Below are 21,027 nucleotides of genomic sequence, written 5' to 3'. Positions count from 1 at the left end.
GATGTTAATGTTAGAGACGACTGATTGACGGCGCTCGGCAGAGAATGGCATTCGATCTGGGGACTCGCGGATGCCCAAACGCCAGTTGATTAATGGATCGTGAATAAACTAAATCATCAGACATTAGCATGGATTCATCCATGGGATATGATATGTGCTTACCGCTTCCAAAACAGCCATCAGAGAATCCTTGTTCTCTCTCAAGACACGCATGACAGCCTCACAAGTGATGCGGTAACTGCCTTCGATGTTGCTGACTTCCATGGCAAATGTCAACATACGAGTCAGCCGGAAAGGTACCCTCTCAGGATACTTCTCGCGGTGCATCGCCACCTCGAAGCAGTCACCGAAGTCGATATGGACCACTTTGCCGGTAACCCTATCCAGAAGTAGATTGGATGGGTGACGATCGCCAAGGCCAAGAATGTAACCAACCATGGACATGACACCAAGGGAACGCGTGTAGTTCGTGCGGCGCTCCAGCCAGGCCTCCGAGCTACTACTCTTGAGCCATAGAACGCGGTAGAGGTCCTTTCCAGTGGTATTGTCCATGGCATAGCCGAACACCTCCACCTTCTGCATGAGTGTAAGATTATCATAATCCGGCGCCATCTGCAGCATAATGCGGTGTTCAATGTTCAGCAGGATACGTCGACTCTCTCGGTACTCCTTGATCAAGGCATGTAATGTGTCACTATTGGAAACCCATCCAAGGATACCAGAGCTCTGTGATAGCGGGATTGCAGGGAACCGTTGCACAGACAGATGCCGTTTGAAACTCTCTCCATCGTTATCAAGGAGTGTGTTGACCAGGCCGAAGAGTTGCATGACACGTTCATCTTGCCGGATATCTTCGTGTCCCTTGACACAGTACATGTACGAGTTTCCGTCACTGCCCTTCAGTGTCATCCTGCGTGGTCTCTTCTTGGTTTGTAGTACGTGTAATATGGGATCGAAACTGAGGATGCGAATGATGGGCCTGCCACTTTGGTAAGTACCAGGAACGGCAAGGTCAAGGTCATTACAATCCTTGAGCTTGGGTGAGACGTATTTCAGATCGAGCGTGGAGAGCTGCGGCAGCTGCCGGCTGATCTTGCGGAACACTGTGTAGTAAAGATCCCATGCTTGGTTCAAATCACCAATTTCTTCAGTCTCCCGGTAGAGCATACAGTAGTGCTTAGCCTCTGCAAGATCGCGACCAAAGGCCTGAGCAAATGACACCTCGCGCAACGTCTCGGCACCCTTATCGAGCATCTCATGCAGGGGCGCTAGAGTTGCAAACATGCCTTCCACATTGTGATCGCCAAAGTAGAGTCGAGAGGCTTCTTCTAGACCTTCATGCCAAAGCTCGTGCCACAGGACCGCGACTCGAATCAGTTCATGACTCACAACATCAGCTTGTTCCACGAGCTTCGCACTGTGCTGCCGCATGCTGTCCATAATGTTGCTAGCTGATTGTGATCGCCGAGCGACATTAGACTTCATTGCAACGGTCAATGGATACACCAAAGCCTGAGGATGCACTTTGCCAACTTCAGCCAGCAGGCGATGAACAGCACTCCGCACTCGGATATTAGGTTGATTAATACGAGCTATGAGCTGTGGAGTGACAGCAAGCCAGGTGTCAATGTTCACTGCCGTGAAGCCCTCTGCTACAACACTGTTCACTTCTTGATCGCCACCGTGAGTGAACCAGAGTGTCAGCAACCGCAATGTATCCTGCAAAGATGAGGTCGACGACAATGAAATAGACCTGAGGAAGCCGCGAAGTGCAGGTATTACATGCTCCGTCACAATGTGTCCGGGGACCATGGCCATTGTCGTGCCATCCCTGCTGGCTTGGCTAGCAATCGTCGTAACAACTTCGAAGTTGGCCAAAGCCCACGAATGCCATGCTTTGTATGAATCACGGTTGTATTTGGTCGCAGCGGCATACGCATTGAGAACTTCACGAACGTGCTCTGGTCTCCAATCACCTCGTTGCAACGTTGTCTGCCATTCTCCCTGGCGGAGGTAGCTCTTTGCTAGTAGCCTTCTGAACTTAGCAACATCGCCAATGCGTTCTCGCAGCCCCATGGCATCCGCATGGTTGGCATCCGCGATACCGTTGACTCCGTTCACGCCATTGACTCCGTTTATTCCATTGTGATCCGCCTGCGATAACATGAGAGCATTGAACCGGGTAAGGTCCTCTGTCAGACCTGAAGTGAACTCCTTCAACATTTGAAGGGCTTCGCGCTGACGTCCGGTGGCCCAGTTGAACTTCAATCGGGCATAAGTAACTTCTGGGGGAGCGATTGCCCTTGTGCCGTTGCTGTCGGAAACCACGGTCTCCAGTGAGGCGAGTGACCGCTCGGCGAGTCCCATGCGGTTGGATTTGCGACAGAGATTAGCGAATTTGATCCACATGTCGAGGTTCTCACGAGGAGAGGTGACTAGCGCCCTAACCTTGAGCATGCGCTGCCATACCTCTACATTTTGTTGACAGCCAAGTAGTCGCTTGTTCCATGTCTGACGCATCGAATCCTGTTTCTCAGGATCGCCAATGTTCTGTTTGTACGTAATGATCTCCTCGAGCTCAGCAAGCATTTGAACACGCACAACAACATTGTAGGCACGGTTGTATGACTCTCCCAGGAGTGCTGAAAGCTCGGTATCCAATCCATTGCGAGCCTTTTCAATATACATGGTTGCTTCGTCAAACTGATTCCGGTGAATAGCAAGAATGGCACCGAAAAATGATCGATCTGGCGACTGCTCCTTCATTACGCCAAGGTAGGAATCCATTAATTCCCACTGGCCCCGACCCCAGGCAGCCGCTGCAGCTAGAGGTGCAATGGCTCTGCGATGTTCGAGGGACGCCTGGTTCCACTTTTCCTGAGCGAGGTCGGAGAGCACCTTCCACTCACCGAGAGCGTGAAGACAGCGCATCTTGCCCATCGTGACCCCAAAGGAATCTGGGTCTATCTTCTCACGTCGTTTGTACGCAGCAAGAGCCTCCTCCCAACGTTGAAGTTTCTCAAACCATGTCTCTTTGAGCTCCACATCGCGGTAAGCCTGCGCTTTTCGCAAGATACCAATAGCAGCATCGGATTGCTGAAGCTGATTATTGATAGTAATTAAAGCCTCCACTGCCCCCGAGTTTTGGTCTTGCTCAAACTCAAGTTCCTTGTAATGCAAGGCCTTCGCGAACGCGTGGCATTTAGCAGCGTACTTGCCTAGAGTGCGAATATCGATGGGCAGGGCCTTGTCGTCATGCTCCATGAACTCCGCCAGATTAAGAAGAACCTGCAGGATTTCGGGAGGAATATTAGGTGAGGTGAGGGCCTTCTCGATCGACCGAACCAGCTCTTCTTGATATTGGTCATACAACTCGGTCCAGCAGGAAACAAAGGCCGCGTTGAAGAGATCCCTCGCTAGGGGCTGATAAATACCAGCCAAGCTCGCGCATGCTCGAAGAGCGGGAGAAGGTGACTCTTTCAGCAATTCAACGCTAAATCGTCGAATCCACTCTTGCCAGTCTTCACGAGTAGACTTTTGCGAGGCGTCCCAGGCATTCTTCAAGTGCTGTTGATTGACAACCATCTTCTTTTGTCCAATCTCGGCATAATTGGCGTCATCCGCCAGTGCTGCGTAATTTTCATCGGGATTCAGGTCTTGTGGGAGCGGATCGCCCTTTTGTAGCTTCGTCACCAAGATTTGGTAGTTGACATGATTGATCTGGTTATACTTTAGGACCTTATTCAGCAGATGGATGTAGTGATTGAAGTCCTGGCCCAGCTGGAAGATGAGCGCGCAGATACAGTCCATAGCAGCTTGTCGCAGCACGCGGTCGGTGCCTGCGACAACCCGAGACAGAGAATGGACCATCAACGATGCGAAGTCTGAGACGTTCACCTGCCGTGAAAGTTTGGTGAGGGTCTCGATCGCAGACTTTCGAATACTCTGAGGGTTTTGGGTCCTGTCAAAAAGACGCACGATAGAGGGAACAATCAGGTGCATATATTCCTCTCCGCTCGTACCGAATATCAAGAATGTGTGGAGGATCTTCTCCGAAGGTTGACGACGCATCGTCGTGTCCTTCTCAAGCGTGTCAAGCATCGGAGGGATTAGGCCTGCGAGGTATTTTTTGAATTCACCTTCCAAGGACTTGGCGATCGCTTCCACGAGCGAGAGTATTGTAGCCTGAACTTGGTAAGATGCTTCCCAGAATTCGCGGACGACTTCAATGATTTCCGGCAAGAAGGCTCGTATGTGTTGCCGCACGATATTGACCAGAATCGCCATCTGATTAAAGTACGATTCAAGGCGGCCTGGGGGTGATCCTCTGATGACCGATATAAACCCTGGTATTATCTGTCCAAGAAACGGTACGCATTTCAGACCAAGGGTTTTGAAGATCGTCACAATGGCATCAATGACTGCAGAGTGATACTGCGCGAGAGACGATTCACGCAAGATATTTTGCATTAGCGTGTTGATGACAACCGTAGGGTAGTACTCCTCGCTGGACGGCGTGAGACCTTGCATGATAAGAGCGACATCTGATACGGTCTGCACTTCATTGATGTGATGAACTACTGGCGCAGTCTCACTGATCTGCTGGTATTTGTAGGGGTCCAAGGCTCCAAGAATACCCAGCAACTTGATTGTCTCCTTACGCAGAGACCCGGTTTGCTCGGTCTTGATGATGTTGATGAGGACTGCGAGTAGATGAGAATATTCGAGGTACGGGTCAATAACGTAGCCGGAGTTGCTGGCCAGCTGGCCCAGTGTCTTCAAGGCCGCCTCGCGCTTGGAATGAGAAGAGAGATCCTGTAGCGCATCTAGGATAATCGGCATAAGCTGCGGCAGGTACGTTTTCATTTCACTGCCACCCACGTTTGCAAGTTCACCAACGGCCCTCAATGTAGTGGAAGCAACACCAGGATTGGCATCAGTTGCCTTAGGTAGCAGTGTAGTCACCATGGGATCAACATAGGACCGGATCAGTTTCGTTGCGTTCGAAACAAACAGGCTGATCAACTGAGCACTCTCTTCCTTTTGGCGTGCAGTACTGGCGAAACCGAGACTCGTCAAAAGGTTGACAAGCAGCTTCCGCAGCGGTGGGAAGACGTAGGCAGGATTGACACTGGAAAGACGACCTATGATACAGATTGCAGCTTCCCTGACGGGGAACACTTCGTCATTGACGGCCAAGAATAGACAGCGAATGTTCTCCGGTCTAGCGAGGTGCCGATCAAATTTCCTATCCAGGGACCACAGGACAGTACGTCGAATGTCCGGGTCAGGATCTCCAACACCCACAGTCAAAAGCTTGTCAATTACCTCGCTCACGACCTGGATCGAATGACTGCTTGTCTGGTTGATGATAGGGTCATGAACAAACAGCTGACAGCAGGTGAGTGCTGAAGCTTTCCGAATCTCAGGGTTGTCATTTTCAACATAGTTGATCGCCACGTCACGCACGAATTCGTTGAGAATATGACCAGAAAAGTCGAAACTGCCTAGCGTGTGCAATGCAAGGGCGATTTCCGTGTCGGAGTGTAGTTCTTGAGGAGCGAAATCCCTTGCGAATGATGGCATTGGAGGTAACCTGCTCTCTGGGCATCCCAAAGGCCTGAAAGGGGTGCCGTAGAGAATCAAGCTTAGCATATCCAATAATTTCTCTTGAATTATGGGCTTTATTGGCGGGATGTAGTGAGCCATGTCGACCAGCGCTTGTGTTAGGGACTCGCTGAGCCCGCAGGCGAAGATGGGATCGAGTAACGCTTCCATGTACTTGCTGAGCGCCTGGCCTACAGCCAAAGACAGCATGCTGATACACTCGAACATTGGCGCTTCTTGGACGGCAGCTCGATTTCTCCTTCGACATGTTAGCTATACCGCACATGAATACACTGGAGCTTGAGGACTTACGCTTTCATTGCAAGACCTTCCCTGATGTAGACGATGATGCCATCGAGATATTGTGCGATGGCGACCCCAACGGCATTTGCAATCTTTCCTATAGCGATGAACGCAGCGTTTCGTTCTTTATCCCGTTTGAGCTGGGCCTGGAGGTATATCATGAATCTGTGAAGGTAGGTCTCTGTGAAGTCAAGGGGGGCGTAGGAGGCGAGAATCGGGATTGTCTGAACAACCTGAGTGCGGATCTTCGGATCACGATGATCCTTGAGACGGAGGACGATCTCACAAGCATTCCGATAGTGCTCATTCATGAACATGGCGCCCTTTAGGAGAAGCTCCTTCAGAACCAGGAGCGAGCCATGTATCCAATCCACATTGCTTGATTTGAGACCTAAAAGCGCTTCCTCGTATACCCTTGAGAACCATAGCTGCCGAACCTGCAAGTCTCTAGCAGCGATTATATCAAAGCATTCGCTGACAGCATTAGCCGCAGCTTCCCGTATGAGAACCTTGGGATCCCTCAGAGCGACCCAAATCAGCTCGAAGATCTGGGGAACGAAGCCGTAAAGAAGCGTGGGTGAGCCTTTCGCGAGTTCCCGGATGACGAGCACGGCAGCGAATCGTCGGCTTTCTTGTCGTTCTGACTGAAGGGCCTCTAAAGCAGATTGTATTTCACTCTCCACTAGCTCCGCAGTCAGAGCCCCGCCGGGTTTAGCCAAACGGCCAAGAGCCGCAGCCGCATAAACCAATACTGCATTGTCGTTGCTGCGAAGAGCATTGCGCAAGTAACTGGCGAATCGAGTGGTCTTCTGCGCGGCGTCCACACCTTCAAAGTCTATCAGACGATCGAGAGCCAACAGGCCACCGATCTTCTCGTGTGCGTCATTCCCGGTAACTACCAGTTGTGCTATGCGCTGGCTGACCGCGTTAAAGAACTCCAAAAACTTCTCGGGGGACCAATCTAAGATGAAGAGCCAGAATTAGCGTTAGTCAGTGTCTGATACGAAGCGATGGCATACCTCGAGAGATAGCGAGAACGTTGTCGTAAAGCTCGTAAGCAGCTCGCACCCGTGTCTCCTCATTCTTCGACTTCAACTCGGCGAAGAGCCGATGAGTTACGTCCGTAATAGGACCTGCTTGCGCCATTTTTGCGAACCACACCCCAGGGTGGACATTTGAAGTCAACCTCTAGGGCATGTATGATGGCACAAAGGGAGCATGGGCGAAAGAGCCGTTGATGGGCGGCGTTGGAGTGATGCGGGAGGTGAGGTCGAGGGCGTTCGGAAATCGTGCACGGACCAGGCGCTTCTGGCCTGGGGCATCCGCGGTGGGTTACATGGGGCAGCCTAAGGTGTTTGCGACTGATCTTACCCTTACATTCACCGTCTTTGGAGGGATTATTGTTATGCCTATAGAAGTCCGTTAATTGGCTACTCGAATATGCTCGGCTACCTGATTAGTATTTCATTATCCCTTCTAGATTCGTTCAACTTATCCCTAGGATTAGGCATCTCTGAAGCCAGTGCGACCCGAGCGTAAGTACAGCCTCGTTCACATTTTCATGTCGCCGAAGGAGGTGCCCTGAATCAATCCTTGCTTTACTGGTGGTCTTCTGATGCCCAATCTTAAAGCTTTGGATGTCATGGGACTGTTTGACGGTGAGGTAATGCAGATCATAAGCCACATGCACACCTCAAGAGTTATTGAGGGACTACGGAATCCGGGGCGCCGGGGCTTCCTGGCTTCGTCCGTACAAGTGTAAGCAGGTAATTGAGTAGTTGCCTGTGCGCGAACAGCGACAAAAGTACCATGATGTACGTGGTGTCTGACGAAAAGACCTAGAGCCTCTTCCCAATGATATGAAATACTTTGCCCTGGAATGTGATATCTTGCTGCCTGTCCCTGAATATTATATAGGCCGAAGATCGAAAATCGAGGGTGTAGTACGTATTTGCGCTTTAGTGTAACTGAAACAAGGACCGGCACTTACTACACGATGTATATGTGTAGTGGCTGAGTATATTTAATGGCTCTTTGAGAAGCTTGACTTCCGCCCCGCGCTTAGCTGAAGTAAGACGTCTTGAGGCCTTCGCATTTGTCTATGCAATTCAACAATTTAGCTTCCAGAGGTCATCTGGGAAGGGCCTAGTAGACATAGAGAAGCCCCTTATCTTGTCATGATATGCGGACCGATTTCTTTAATACCGCGTTGTACATTATAGCCTATGACCAGATGATATTGGCTAATGTCGAATGGCGTAAGATGTTGTTTTCTATGACAACATTCGAGACCGCAGGGTAACTAGTACTAAGCAGTAGCTCCCTTTCGGGCCGGGGGGTATGCCGCCAGTAGATAGTGGATAAGGGACACGGGCATCATCCACCTTCCGTGAGGATCCTCGGCAATCTTAATAGCCAGCGCCTGCCGTAACCGGATCAGTGGCCATAAAATGAGGCCAGCTAGAATAATCACCTCACTGGCTTACATTTCGTCGGAGTTAACCCTGCAACGTAAGTACCATAATTCCGGTCTCCTGGGATTTGTAATCGAGGCGGGAGCCTATCACATCCGCACGATAATGGCGACAGTGGACCTCGGTGGGGGATATGACGGTTCAGGTTGAAGAGGGGTAGCAGTCCGGAGTAAGTATAAAGGCAATGGCGTGCTGCCATACTTTCCTTAGGTACGATACTGAATCAGACCCATCAAGTGCCCCTGTATACGAACCCAGCCATCAATTGACCCCCCGTATAACTAGTATAGCAACCATGCCCAAAGTTCTCTTGAGTGGTAAGTATCAAGTTCTACAGATTCTCAGACATGGTTTTCAACAGAGCTAACTGGTTCTTTTGTAGGAGGTAGCGGCTTCATTGCTGCTCACGTTGTTGACATCCTGCTCGCGCACGGGTAAGAGTCAATGGCTCAGATTGCTTCCATGATATCACTAACCTGGCCACCGCAGCTTCGACACCGTAGTCACCGTGAGGTCCGAGGAGAAGGGCCAAAGGATTCTAGAGGCTCATCCAAATACGCCAAAAGAAAAGCTTTCCTACGTTATTGTCAAGGATATCGCAGCAGAGGGTGCCTTTGATGAAGTACGGCTCCCTGTTATGCCGACCCATACCACCAATGCTTCCATGAAGTTGCTTGCTACGTTCAATACTAAATCACTGCTCGTGTAGGCCGTCAAATCTGACCCGCCATTCGACTATGTCCTGCATACTGCATCGCCCTTTCACCACAATGTGCAAGATCCAGTGAAAGACTTCTTGGACCCCGCCATCAAGGGAACAACCGGTATACTGAAGGCAATCAAGGCCTATGCTCCAACAGTGAAGAGGGTCGTTATCACTTCTTCATTCGCAGCGATTGTCAATGGCAAGAAGCATGCCGATTCGTACAGCGAGAAGAATTGGAACCCGGTAACTTGGGAGGAAGCCTTGATCTCCTCTAATACCTACCGTGCGAGCAAGGTATGTGAAGGACCCTATGCTTGGACTTACATGAAATGAAATCTGACTCGTCTGTGCAGACTTTTGCAGAGAAAGCAGCCTGGGACTTTGTAGAGAAGGAGAAGCCGAACTTCGATATTGCAACTATCAACCCGCCCTTTGTTTTTGGGCCAGTTGTGCATTATCTGAACTCATTGGACGCCATCAACACTTCGAACCAGAAAGTTCGTGACGTGATTCAGGGAAAGTGGAAGGACGCCATTCCTCCATCCTTCACATTCCTCTGGGTAGATGTGCGCGATGTTGCACTTGCGCATGTTAGGGCTATCGAGGTCCCAGAGGCCGGTGGCCAGCGTTTCTTTGTCACCGCCGGTTATTACACAAACAAAGAGATTGCAGACGTGGTCCGAGAATCGCTGCCCGAACTTGAAGATAAATTGCCCTCGAAGGACATTCCGAGTGATTTTCCGGCGGACATCTACGGCTACGACAACAAGAGATCCGTTGATGTTTTGGGCATCCAATACCGGACATTGAAAGAGTCCATTGCTGACACGGCTAAGTCATTGTTGTCCATTGGCGTCTGATGTGATATATGTTGGGATATAATATGTACATTTCAAGAACAACCGGACCAGGAAGAAAGATACTATAGATAGGATGGAAATGATAATTGAAAATGCAGTGCTACTATTCGTTGAAATAAGAAAGAGGCTGCACAAGATGTAGTTGTAGTTTCCCGTATTACGTGGCTTGGCGCGCCTTGGGCATTGCAACCAAGTTTTCTCCAGCTTTCTCCGGAGATAGAACAATACCGCAAAACACCACATTGCCCAATGTCCGCCATGGCAACAGCCAGGCTATCTCCGACAGCAAATCTGCTGCGGAAGTCTCGCCTTTTCGCTCTTCCACAGGCTCTGACGCCACCCCCGACTCCGCCGACCTCGAAAAATGTCAACGAATCCGAGACCGCAACCCTTCCTCATCCTATCCGAGCGTCCATCGTCACACCATCGTCTTCTCTTTCTAGGGGTGACTGGGGTCTGAAGAGGCCTCTCCCCGCCAAATCGACGTCCGAAAGATCTTCCAGGCCCGTGGTCAGAGTCAATGCACTCGATACCTTCGAACACATCACGGACTTCGAGTCCGCGGCCGATCATACGGTGACCCTGGAGAAATTCCAGGAGCTTAACATGCCGATTTCGCTCCCCGCGAGAGTCACTTACGGAACCAGCATCATTCCCAGACACCAGAGTCCATTCGAATCGCATGTCGACAACACACATACCAGCGAAGGCCTGAAGGAGCCCGGCGCGAGGCAGTTCAGGCACTCTGGGCCCTGGCTTGCCGGGCAGACGGAGGCCGAGTTCCAGGCATACTTGAAGAAGGTCCGCAAGAACAAGCCCGAGATCTTACAGAAGCTTCGCGAGTATTTTGTCGCCAAGCGCGAAGCCGAGCAAAGGAAGCAGGCACAAGATAACGGCCAGGATCTGGCAACTCTCCGACCTGTCGAGATCACCGACGAAGAATTCCAGGTTTACCTCAAGAAACTCCGCACGGATCCGTTCTCACTCGGCCCTGTTGTCTTTGAGCTTCTGGATCTGCCGTCTCCTCCGGCCGTACCGAGCAGCCGACTCAACAACCCATACTACCAGTCCCCCGGCAGCAAGCTCTCTTCCGCTGAGTATGTCGCATCCGGACCTCCAAGGACGCATCCCTCGGCGGGTCTGTCTTACACGAGATCGCATGCTTTGATCTACAACCACCCCAAGTATGGACCCCAGGCCCACCAACGCCCAGTGGAGGCACGTATCTTGCGCCCCAGAGGACGGAAGGGCAAGAACACGAAGGCAATTGCGGGTGTTGCTGGTATTGCCGTGGAAGACTTGAACACCGTCACCTTCACTGAGCAGGACTCTCCGGCTGGGCTTGCCTACTTTGACGCCTCTATCCCCGGTGGTGCTAAGTACTGGGCCACGCCCATCCGGGCCTTTGTCGACTCGGAAGGCAAGATTGGCCTGGCCTCTTACCGCGCTAGCGCCACTGCTAAGGCCCCCTACGGAATCGATAGCCAGAAGAAGCCCGGATCGTACAGCATCTCTGACGTGGCTCGCGGCGACCAGCGCGTGGTCCCGAGACTGGATAGACAGCGGAACGCCGCAGCAGAGACCGAGGAGGTTGCGCGGAACCTCATGAAGAGCCTTGGCTCATAGAGTACTGGCGTTGCATTCCAAACAATTTTCGTCTCATGTGTCAGACAGGTTCCATCTTCCACTTAGAGAGTTTTGCTGTATGAATAGGTTTCTGGATGGTAAATGTATAGTTATTTCTTTGCACTTGTTCTCGTTCCTTTGTGATATAAGCCGGCTACATCTCATTTGAAGTATAAATAAATTGCAACCATCAAAGACGTCTCAGTAAGCATTATCACTATAGATCGAACTTCCATGCATAACCCAAAGCAACCCAGCCATCTTCATAGTTTGTTACATAATCAACTCTTAATAATCCAGCACAACGACCGACCGCTTTGGCAGTATCTTCACGTGACCGCAAATAGGGCAGTCACATCAGGGTAGATAGGCATCACATGACCCGCACATCCTAAGCGAGGGCCGGGTAAGTTGAAGGAGCAAAAGACACCAGAACAACTTGGACGGTCTTTCGAACATCCATCCAGCCAGCAACAAACCGCCAAAATGGGTCGCGTCCGTACCAAGGTGAGCATACACGACCGCAATAATGGAGGAAAGAAAGAATATTAATTCTAACGAAAATGCGCGCCATAATAGACAGTCAAGCGTTCCGCTAAGGTCGTCATCGAGCGTTACTACCCCAAGTTGACGCTCGACTTCGAGACCAACAAGCGTATCTGCGATGAGATCGCTATCATTGCCTCCAAGCGTCTCCGCAACAAGGTTAGTGACCTCCCTTTTTTCACTCCGGAAATTCCGAATGTGATATTCGAAAAGGGAATCAATATGCTAATATGAAATTTGATATAGATTGCTGGTTACACCACCCACCTTATGAAGCGTATCCAGCGTGGCCCTGTCCGCGGTATCTCCTTCAAGCTCCAGGAGGAGGAGCGTGAGCGCAAGGATCAGTACGTTCCTGAGGTCTCCGCTCTGGATGTTTCCCAGACCGAGTCCGGCCAGCTCGACGTCGACTCTGAGACCAAGGACCTGCTTAAGAGCATGGGCGTACGTTTTCCCCCTCAATGAAAATTATCCTCAAATTGTATAATGGCTAACTCGATCGTGCTTTAGTTCGACAACCTCAAGGTCAACGTCATCCCCGTCTCCCAGCAGCAGGCTCAGGAGCGCCCCCGTCGCTACCGGTAGATCATTGCGCCGTTGAACGGAAAATGAAAAAGTTCTGATTGTCTTCGGTCGATCCATGGCGTTTCCCCCCATGCTTGTTCTGGTTGGCTCACCCAGCTATCGATTTAGCTTAGAGACAGTCCCGGATGAGAAATGAACACGAATTCTGTCAAACAAGGTGTCGCTGATTCCCCTGATGGGGATGATGCTTGATTGCCAATTTTATTCCCTCGTCTGGTCTTACGGCCGGATGTCTCGTAGGAGATTCTACGGGGGACGGCTGTCTGTTGAGGACATGCCGGACTACGGAGAGTCGATATCGTAGACTTTACAAGTCATAAGCCATTGATTTGGTTCTTATCTGACACGCTATCTTATCGGGGTATCAACCTTTGTTCAAAACGCCTCATAATGCCATGCGCCAAAGCATCTTAGTTCTCATGAGGAACATATCCTTCGATGGAGCCTCCCTTCTCGTCTCCAGGACGCATCTGCGGTGCTTTCGCTGGCCCGCGGGGGTTATCGTTCTCTTGGACTTGAATATCCACTCTGCCAGTATAGAGGGCAGGATGCGCATCTCCTCGTTCCATGGCCAGTTCTCGTGAACGAGCCTCGTCGCGGACGGAGAGTCGTGCAATGTCATCTGCCATATCGCCAGGGCCTCGTAGTTTCTCCAAGTGCATACTGTCCAACTGGCCGGCAACGTCGCGGATAGAGACGGGATCTCTCATCTTGCCCTTGCCTTCTTTCGCCCTGGCCTCCTCCAGCAAGACGAGATGCTTGCCACGTGCATCGTCAGCCCTTCTTTCCCAGACCGGTTCTTCGGCCAGCTGTACTCGGATGTACATGGCTCTTTCGGCGCACTCATTTGAGCACCACATCTCGAGCTTCTCTTTGGGAACGATATCCATCTCGCGGCCGCGGCCACCCCGCCCGCTTCCCTTCGCACCCCACGTTATGCGAAACGAGCCTCTACCATCTTCCTTGCGACGCTCTCGAGGGCATAGGCCGTAGCCACAGAGACCCTCGATATTCCTCTCCTCGATCAGATTGTCGTAGTCGGCGGGTTGAAAGGGGACTAAGGCGGACTTGAACTCCCGAACATCGTCGGGGGAGGGTGATGCAGGATCTGCTGAACGGGAAGACGGAAGTTCAACGAGTCTCAGAATGCGGTCGAGAATCAGGACCTCTGTGTCCTTCTGGGCTTGAATTTGATTCGCATGATGCAAGGCGATAGCTAGATGGCGCGGATCGACATCTGTCCGGTTTGCAATTGAGCTAGGTAGTTGCTGCTGTTGCTGTTGAGGCATTTGAGGGGGTTTAGAAGGTGACGCCCGACGGTTTGGGGCGGAATTGGAGGGGCCAGATGCAGCGGTCGCTGCGTGGATCGAAGGAAGAGAGGTCTTCAAAATTGGGGTTGGCCGTCCAGAGGGCATTCCAGCAGATATTCCGAATGGAACAGGTCAGAAAGCGGGAAATATTATAAAGTCTGCGTCACTTGTGGTGGAGGAAAAGTGTAGTATGGTGAGGAGTAAGATAGCGGTGGAATGGATGGGAAGGTTGGATGGATAAGACAAAGTTCCAAGGTTGTTCGGGTCGGCAGGGAGGCAAAAACCCCGGATTCAAGACGGCAAGCTACGGATACGTAATAACAAGGAGGGTCTTTAAGTAGTTAAGGAAGGGCAGGTTTAACAATGACTTTACATGGTGCATGCAGGATTGATTAAGGGGAGGGAAATATAAGCTGCATCAGGGACGCCACCAGTAGTAGTAGTAGTATTAGTATAGTAGTAGTACTTTCTAGCTACAATTCAGTGTAAATAGCAATGATGTACCACCGCGATTAATTCCACGGCCCTCAGGCAGCTGTTCCATCGTAAGTTTTTGTGTTGGCTTTTGGTGTCTGACGGGCTGTTCAATCTTATTAGCTGCCGATCGCAGCGGGAGTGGAGCAAGTGTCCCGCCAGGCAAGAAGAGTTGTGAAGTGTTAAGTTAGTACTGTGGTCGTTGTCGTCGTCGTAGTACAGCAGTCGTTGTGCTCAGTGTCTCTCTGTCTCTCGCCGTCCCTCCTCTTCCACTCTCCCTCTTCCCTCCTCCCTTTCCAACACCACACCCACCTTCCCCCCCATCCCACTCCTTCCTTTTGTCTTCCTTCCCTTGTGCATTAATTTCCTATATTCTCCCGTCTCTCTGGACATTGTTGTCTTTTACCCTGCAGTAAGTTATTTCTCTTCCTTTACTTCTTCTTCTTCCCCTCCTCCTCCACTCCCCCTCCCCCTTGCGGTGTTTCCGATCTCCGGAGGTACTAAGCTCTCTGACTACGTCAGTCAGTCCAACAGGCTGACATATTATTATTGTTATTTTTGCTCCCTCCGAAGCATACCGGCTTACCTTCCAAAACCCCGCTGTTAAGCATATCTGCACTGCACATGTCTGTCTGCATTAGACGCTTTCCAGTCTAGTGCTCCACTACCTGCAATTATTATTGTTCTGCCGTGTCATTTGCATTCCGCCAGCCTCCCTCTCGCTCCGCTCCCCAATCTACCCCCCACCACCACCACGTCCGTTGTGACAGCGTCTCGACTTGCCAGATGTCCAGTCCGCCGTTCACAGTCAAAGCGGTCTTCGAATACGCTTCGGACCACGATGACGACCTTAATTTTGCCATCGGCCAGATTGTAACCGTGACGGCGGTGGAAGACGCAGAATGGTACTTTGGTGAGTATACCGACGAGTCGGGGCACAAGCGAGAGGGTATTTTCCCCAAGAACTTCGTGGAAAGATATGAACCCCCAGCTCCTCCGCGGCCTACACGTCCGAGCCGACCGAAGAGAGAACCAGAGGTCGCTCCCGGGCCGCCTCCTCCAGAGCCCGCTGTTGCTGTCGAGTCCCCTACGACTGAGCCCCCGCGCTCCCTGGAACCCGAAGTGGAGGATACACCTGCACCTGTGCCCCAACCTCCTCAATCGCCGCCTCCTGCGTTGGCGTCACCAACCCGTGAGCTCCCCTCGTCCCCGAAGCCAGCGCCTGTCCCGGCTCCTGCCCCGGTTCCTCAACCCCCTGCAAATGACATCAGCGAACCGGCTCCGAAACCCTCGTCCAAGCCCCCACCTCCCGCCGTTGCGGAGAAGCCGACGGGGTCATCGTTCAGGGATCGCATTGCTGCTTTCAACAAACCCGCCGCACCCCCAATTGCACCCTTCAAGCCGGGTGGTTTGAGCGGCCAAACCACTTCCTTCGTCAAGAAGCCGTTCGTTGCGGCACCTCCCAGTAGAGATGCATACGTACCCCCGCCCCGTGAGGCTCCCCGCAAGATCTACAGGAGGGAGGAGGATCCTGAGGTCCAAGAACGTCTGGCGAAGGAGCCGCCCGTTTCCGAGACTCGGCCACTGTCCAGTGGAGGCGTGGAGGAAGGTGCGGAGGAGCAGCCCAAGCCGACAAGCTTGAAGGAGCGGATTGCTCTCTTGCAGAAACAGCAGATGGAGCAAGCTGCTCGTCACGCTGAAGCCGCTCAGAAGAAGGACAAGCCCAAGCGCCCTCCCCCCAAGAAGCGCACCGAGTCTCACGAAGAAGCGATGCCTGCGGAAGAACCGCCAACCGAGAGCACCCCATCTGGCGAGCCTGAGAGAGACCACAGTGTTGAGACGGTGAAAGCCGCTCACCCGCCAGCCCCGCCAGCAGCTATGCCCCCTCCGCCAGTGCGGGAGCTCGTCAGCGATACCAACGATGCCGATGATTCAGCCGCCGCTGATACGGAAGATGCGGAGGAGACGTCTACGAGCAAGGAGGATTATGACGAGCGCGCCCGAGCGGAGGTTCAGCACGAAGCTCAAGCAGAATCTCGGCAGCTGGAACAAGCCGAAGAACGTGAAGCTCAGGTTGATGAAGGTGCAGAGGAGGAAGAAGAAGGGGAGGAGGAGGAAGAAGAGATAGACCCCGAAGTCAGGCGCAAGATGGAGCTCCGCGAAAGAATGGCCAAGATGAGCGGTGGAATGGGTATGATGGGCTTCTTCGGGCCTCCTGGTGGCATGCCTCGTCCGGCTGCAGCTCCTCGGAAGCCAAAGGCACCCGTGGAAGCCGAGAGACCTAGCGGGGAGTATGAACGATCCGGCCCAGCTGCTGCCCCTCCAGTGCCGATCATGGCTCTGCCGGGGATGAACGTGGCCAAGCCTGCTGCCACACCAAGCGTGGAGAAGGAGGAGGAGGAAGCTCAGACGAGCCCTGTGACAGAGCAGCATCCTCCGCATGAGGTCCCTGATGTCGAAGATGTGGTAGAGGAAGAACCTCCCCGGCGTACATCCACCGACAGGCCACCTGCGCCTTTAGGTACGAACATAAGTTATTGATGATCCTCGCATACCATCTAACTATTCTCTCTAAACAGAGCGCGCGGCTCCGCCCCCTCCGCCACTCGAAACACGGCCAGTTCCACCTCCTGTCCCTCACGATGCGCCTCTGTCTCCGCCCCCTGTTCCCGGACGTAAGTTCTCCACGGTATCAGTGTCCTTTGCCACGCATGCTGACCTGGGATAGATCAAACCACCCCTAAGGGCGTTGCTCCTGCTGACACGGGCGAAGAGTCTGATGATGAGCTCTCCTTGCATACTAAGAATCTCTCCCTAAACGCTGCGGCAGCCGATCAGTCTGCAAGCCAACCTGTTCCTGCTCCTCCGCTCCCCGATCATCTAGACTCTCGCCGCTCGTCGACATACGATGTCACCTCCCCGAAATCGCCCACACTTCCTGCAGATAAGAGACTTAGCCGACCTCCACCTCCTATTCCAGGCAACCCACCCGCCCCGGCTCAGAGCCGAGCAGCTCCTCCCCCGCCGCCCGTTAATATTCGCCGGAGGTCGACTGCCGACAGTCGAACCAGTGTGACCTCACAGTCTCGCCAAGCGGGCGAAGAGGTGGAGGGCGAGGTCACCGAGTATGACGGCGACTACGACACTGACATTGCATCCGGTGCCAAGTTTAAGGACGCACTGAAATCTCATGGACGTGATTCAAGTTTCGACGAGGGGACGACTACCGACGACCATTCACTTCAATCTCCTCGGAGCCCGCCACAAACTCGTCTTCCGCCTCCGCCTCCCCCAAATGCCCCTAGGGCAGTCCCTCCTCCGCCCCCAATTCAGCCTCCCAAGAGTGCGGGCAGGGCCTCTATAGATTCCCCCCGCGGACCCCCTCCTCCTCCTCCCCACCGAGAGTTGTCTTTTGGAGGTGATGATGAAGAGTATGATCCGTACCGTTACAATGCCCCGCAACATGGACTGCCTACCCCAAGGGGGCCTCCACCTGTTCCCGCTGGACCGCCGCAGCTACCTCCTGTTGTCCCTTCCCAGCCTGCGGAGGAAGAATCGGAGGAGCTCTATGAAGCTTCGCCCGTCCAATCACACCACGAATCAACATTCTCCCAGTCTGAGAAGAGAACCTCGATGGCACCCCCGCCTCCTACGTTACCCCCACCCACGCCGCGTAGCAACCGTGCATCGCTTGATGTCCCCAGAGCGCAGCCCAGCATGCGGCGGTCCATGGATGTCAGTCGTCCGTCCGCCGACCAAGGCTTCATCGCCATGGACGTAGACTTGGCAGAGAACACGCTCTGGTGGACGCAGCACAATACCCCCCCTCCCGTGTTCCAGAACCGCAAGGACATCTTGCTTGAATTCGAGGAGTCGAGTTCTTCCAAGAGAGGTGGTAAGACCATGGTGACCAAAGACATCTACGTTCTTTTCATGGACCACTCGCAAACGGTGATTACGGTCAACTTCGACGCTCGGAATCCCACGGATGTTGCCTTTGAGCAGCGCCACGAGGCTCCTCCTATCCAGCCTCGTCAGGACCAACTTGAGAACGCACATCTGCAGATTGGCACTCGCATCGCCTCCACGGCCAATTCCATTCAGAACACCACCGTTGCCGACGGCACTCCGTTTGGCCTCGTCCAACACGTACTCAGTCCCTTGTCGGATGCCCTCAAGCCGGTTGGAACACGTGCCTATGGCGCTTTGGTCTACTCCAATCTAGCCAACGCTTCTGTACAGCAGAACGACGAGATCCGCGCCGGTGATATTGTCAGCTTCCGCAACGCACGCTTCCAGGGACATCGCGGCACGATGCACCAGAAGTACAGTGCGGAAGTGGGCAAGCCCGACCACGTGGCCATTGTGGTTGACTGGGACGGAACTAAGAAGAAGATCCGTGCTTGGGAGCAGGGCCGCGAAAGCAAGAAGGTCAAGATGGAGAGCTTCAAGCTCAACGACCTCCGCAGTGGCGAATGCAAGGTGTGGCGAGTGATGCCGCGTAGCTATGTGGGCTGGGAGAAATAAGTACAGTATGAAATATTTGAAGTTCTGTGAAGAGTGGAGACGAGCGGAGACGAGTAAATGATTTGATTCTGGTATATCTAATGCCGCTGGTACATGGACCGCAGGCGGACAAACCTCGATTGCCTCTGTGATGTGTTAACTAACATTCTTGTTGTATGTACCTATTGATGTTATCCATATGTGCTTAATCTGTCATTTGTTTACTGCATAGTGCGAATACATTCTATGTAAAGTCCTATTGCCATAAATATAGAAATAATCACCGTTCAAACGTATCATGTATAGTGATGCCTCAGGCAGAACCAGGGAAGTCAGACAGCCGCAGTGAGTGGCAATACAATACTTCCCTATCGGGAATTCACCTCCATCCATCACCATCTCTCACACCTACCACTTCCTCCCCCATCCACCTACAACTCCCAGTCCACACAACAAAAACAACACCAAGAACAACCAGCTGGACACCCAGCCCCCTCTCACAAAATGGGTGGCGACCTCAACTTAAAGAAGTAAGCAACCCCATCCCTCCCCCAACCACACCTCTCCCCCCCAAACCACTAACACAACAACCCAAAAAAAAATAGATCATGGCACCCGTCCCTCCTCCGAAACCAAGAGCGCGTATGGGCGGAAGAAAAACGCGCGCTGGAAGAGCGCAAACGAATCGACCAACTCCGCCGCGAGCGCGACGAAGAGCGACAAATCCAAGAACTCCAGCGGTTACAAGAAGGGACGGGGAAACCGAAGCAGATCCAGCGCGTGGACTGGATGTATCAAGAACCTGGGTCCGGAGGGGCTGCTGGGGGTATGTACGCGGAGGAAATGGAGGGGTATCTGTTGGGGAAGAGACGGATTGATGGGATTTTGTTGAAGAAGGAAGGGGGTGAGACGGAGGGGTTGAAGAAGGGGGCGGAGTTTAATGCGTCGCTTGGGGGTGGGAGTAGTGCAGTGCAGCCGGTGGTGAATTCGAGAGATACGATGGCCAAGGTGTTGGCTGATCCGCTTTTGGAGATTAGGAAGAGGGAGCAGGCGGCGTTGGAGGGGATGGTTAGGGAGGAGGTTAGGAAGGGGGGAGGTTCTTCGAGGGGCGGGGGGGAGAAGAGGGATAGGGATGGGCATAGGGAAAGGAGGAGGGAGAGGGAGAGGAGGCATAGGTCGAGGTCGCCGGAGAGGAGGCGGAGAGATGATCGTGATCGTGATCGTGATGATAGGGATAAGGAGAGGAGGAGTGAGAGGGACCATAGGAGGGATAGTGATCGAGACTATCACCGCTCGAGCAGACATCGGGAGCATCGTGATCGTGAAGATCGATATGACCGGCGAGATCGATCCCCTGCGGATCGCCACCACTCTGACAGACGGCGCAGCGACGATCGGAGAGAAAGCGATGGATACAGAGATTCTCGAGACAGGGACCGTGAGCGTGATCGCAGAGACCGCGACCGCGACCGATCCAGTCGCTACCATCAAGACAACAAGAGAGACCACCGTCCCCGAGACAGAGATACATACAGCCGCGACAAGCCCAACGCTGAAGAAGCCGAGCAGAAGCGCAAGCAGCAAGAGGAAGAACGGCAACGCAAACTAGCAGAGATGCAAGCGAACGCGAGCGAGATGGAGGATGCTCGGCGACAGCGCATTGCGGAGGTCACTGCTATTGAAGCGAAGCAGCATGAAGAAGATGAGAAACATCGCTCGGAGAAGGGTCGTTTTGTGTCGGGGCTGCATAAACAGCTTCAGGAGGATAGTCTGGATGAGCGGATTAAGCGCAGTCGGGGCGGGTTAGCTCGCTTGGATGAGGATTAATTATTACTTTCTTAGTTAGTTTTTTCATGAATGTCGTTGGCTTCGTATGATGATTATGGGATGGATGGAAGGTGTGCTGTGCTCTGGAAGCACGATATGGATGCAGTCATCCTCCTTTCTCATCATATCTATGCTCGACATGCTCTCGATGTATCATATACCAAGGGTTTAGGTTATTATTCATGCTCTAACAAATGCATGTT

General features: G+C 52.7%; 7 protein-coding genes across 7 annotated transcripts; 5 read left to right on the top strand and 2 right to left on the bottom strand.

The window, feature by feature from the left end:
* Positions 1-123: 123 nt before the first annotated feature.
* On the bottom strand, positions 124-7,056 carry tor (putative TOR pathway phosphatidylinositol 3-kinase TorA; the record flags this gene model as incomplete). Its single annotated transcript, XM_041682979.1, has 3 exons — positions 124-5,866; positions 5,920-6,871; positions 6,930-7,056. 3 exons carry the CDS (start codon positions 7,054-7,056, stop codon positions 124-126), a joined length of 6,822 nt encoding a protein of 2,273 aa, XP_041547286.1.
* A 1,623-nt stretch (positions 7,057-8,679) lies between these two features.
* Positions 8,680-9,950, top strand: GRE2_3 (SDR family oxidoreductase; the record flags this gene model as incomplete). Its single annotated transcript, XM_041682978.1, has 5 exons — positions 8,680-8,701; positions 8,767-8,818; positions 8,874-9,006; positions 9,094-9,384; positions 9,444-9,950. 5 exons carry the CDS (start codon positions 8,680-8,682, stop codon positions 9,948-9,950), a joined length of 1,005 nt encoding a protein of 334 aa, XP_041547285.1.
* Positions 9,951-10,199: 249 nt separating this feature from the next.
* AKAW2_70400A (mitochondrial 37S ribosomal protein bS1m) lies at positions 10,200-11,576 on the top strand (the record flags this gene model as incomplete). The annotated part of the gene is made up of 1 exon (XM_041682976.1): positions 10,200-11,576. One exon carries the CDS (start codon positions 10,200-10,202, stop codon positions 11,574-11,576), a length of 1,377 nt encoding a protein of 458 aa, XP_041547284.1.
* Positions 11,577-12,062: 486 nt separating this feature from the next.
* RPS17 (40S ribosomal protein eS17) lies at positions 12,063-12,587 on the top strand (the record flags this gene model as incomplete). The annotated part of the gene is made up of 3 exons (XM_041682975.1): positions 12,063-12,083; positions 12,156-12,281; positions 12,369-12,587. The coding sequence occupies 3 exons, from the start codon at positions 12,063-12,065 to the stop codon at positions 12,585-12,587; spliced, it is 366 nt and encodes a 121-aa protein (XP_041547283.1).
* A 530-nt stretch (positions 12,588-13,117) lies between these two features.
* AKAW2_70398S (Rtr1/RPAP2 family protein phosphatase) lies at positions 13,118-14,122 on the bottom strand (the record flags this gene model as incomplete). Its single annotated transcript, XM_041682974.1, has 1 exon — positions 13,118-14,122. The coding sequence occupies one exon, from the start codon at positions 14,120-14,122 to the stop codon at positions 13,118-13,120; it is 1,005 nt and encodes a 334-aa protein (XP_041547282.1).
* Positions 14,123-15,277: 1,155 nt separating this feature from the next.
* On the top strand, positions 15,278-19,018 carry AKAW2_70397A (SH3 domain protein; the record flags this gene model as incomplete). Its single annotated transcript, XM_041682973.1, has 3 exons — positions 15,278-17,012; positions 17,071-17,166; positions 17,220-19,018. The coding sequence occupies 3 exons, from the start codon at positions 15,278-15,280 to the stop codon at positions 19,016-19,018; spliced, it is 3,630 nt and encodes a 1,209-aa protein (XP_041547281.1).
* A 483-nt stretch (positions 19,019-19,501) lies between these two features.
* Positions 19,502-20,824, top strand: cwc25 (U2-type spliceosomal complex subunit CWC25; the record flags this gene model as incomplete). The annotated part of the gene is made up of 2 exons (XM_041682972.1): positions 19,502-19,527; positions 19,603-20,824. 2 exons carry the CDS (start codon positions 19,502-19,504, stop codon positions 20,822-20,824), a joined length of 1,248 nt encoding a protein of 415 aa, XP_041547280.1.
* Positions 20,825-21,027: the final 203 nt, after the last annotated feature.

The sequence above is a fragment of the Aspergillus luchuensis genome, chromosome 7, assembly GCF_016861625.1.
Source record: "Aspergillus luchuensis IFO 4308 DNA, chromosome 7, nearly complete sequence".
NCBI classification, from domain to species: Eukaryota; Fungi; Ascomycota; class Eurotiomycetes; order Eurotiales; family Aspergillaceae; genus Aspergillus; species Aspergillus luchuensis.
This window is presented reverse-complemented; position numbering and strand designations above follow the sequence as displayed.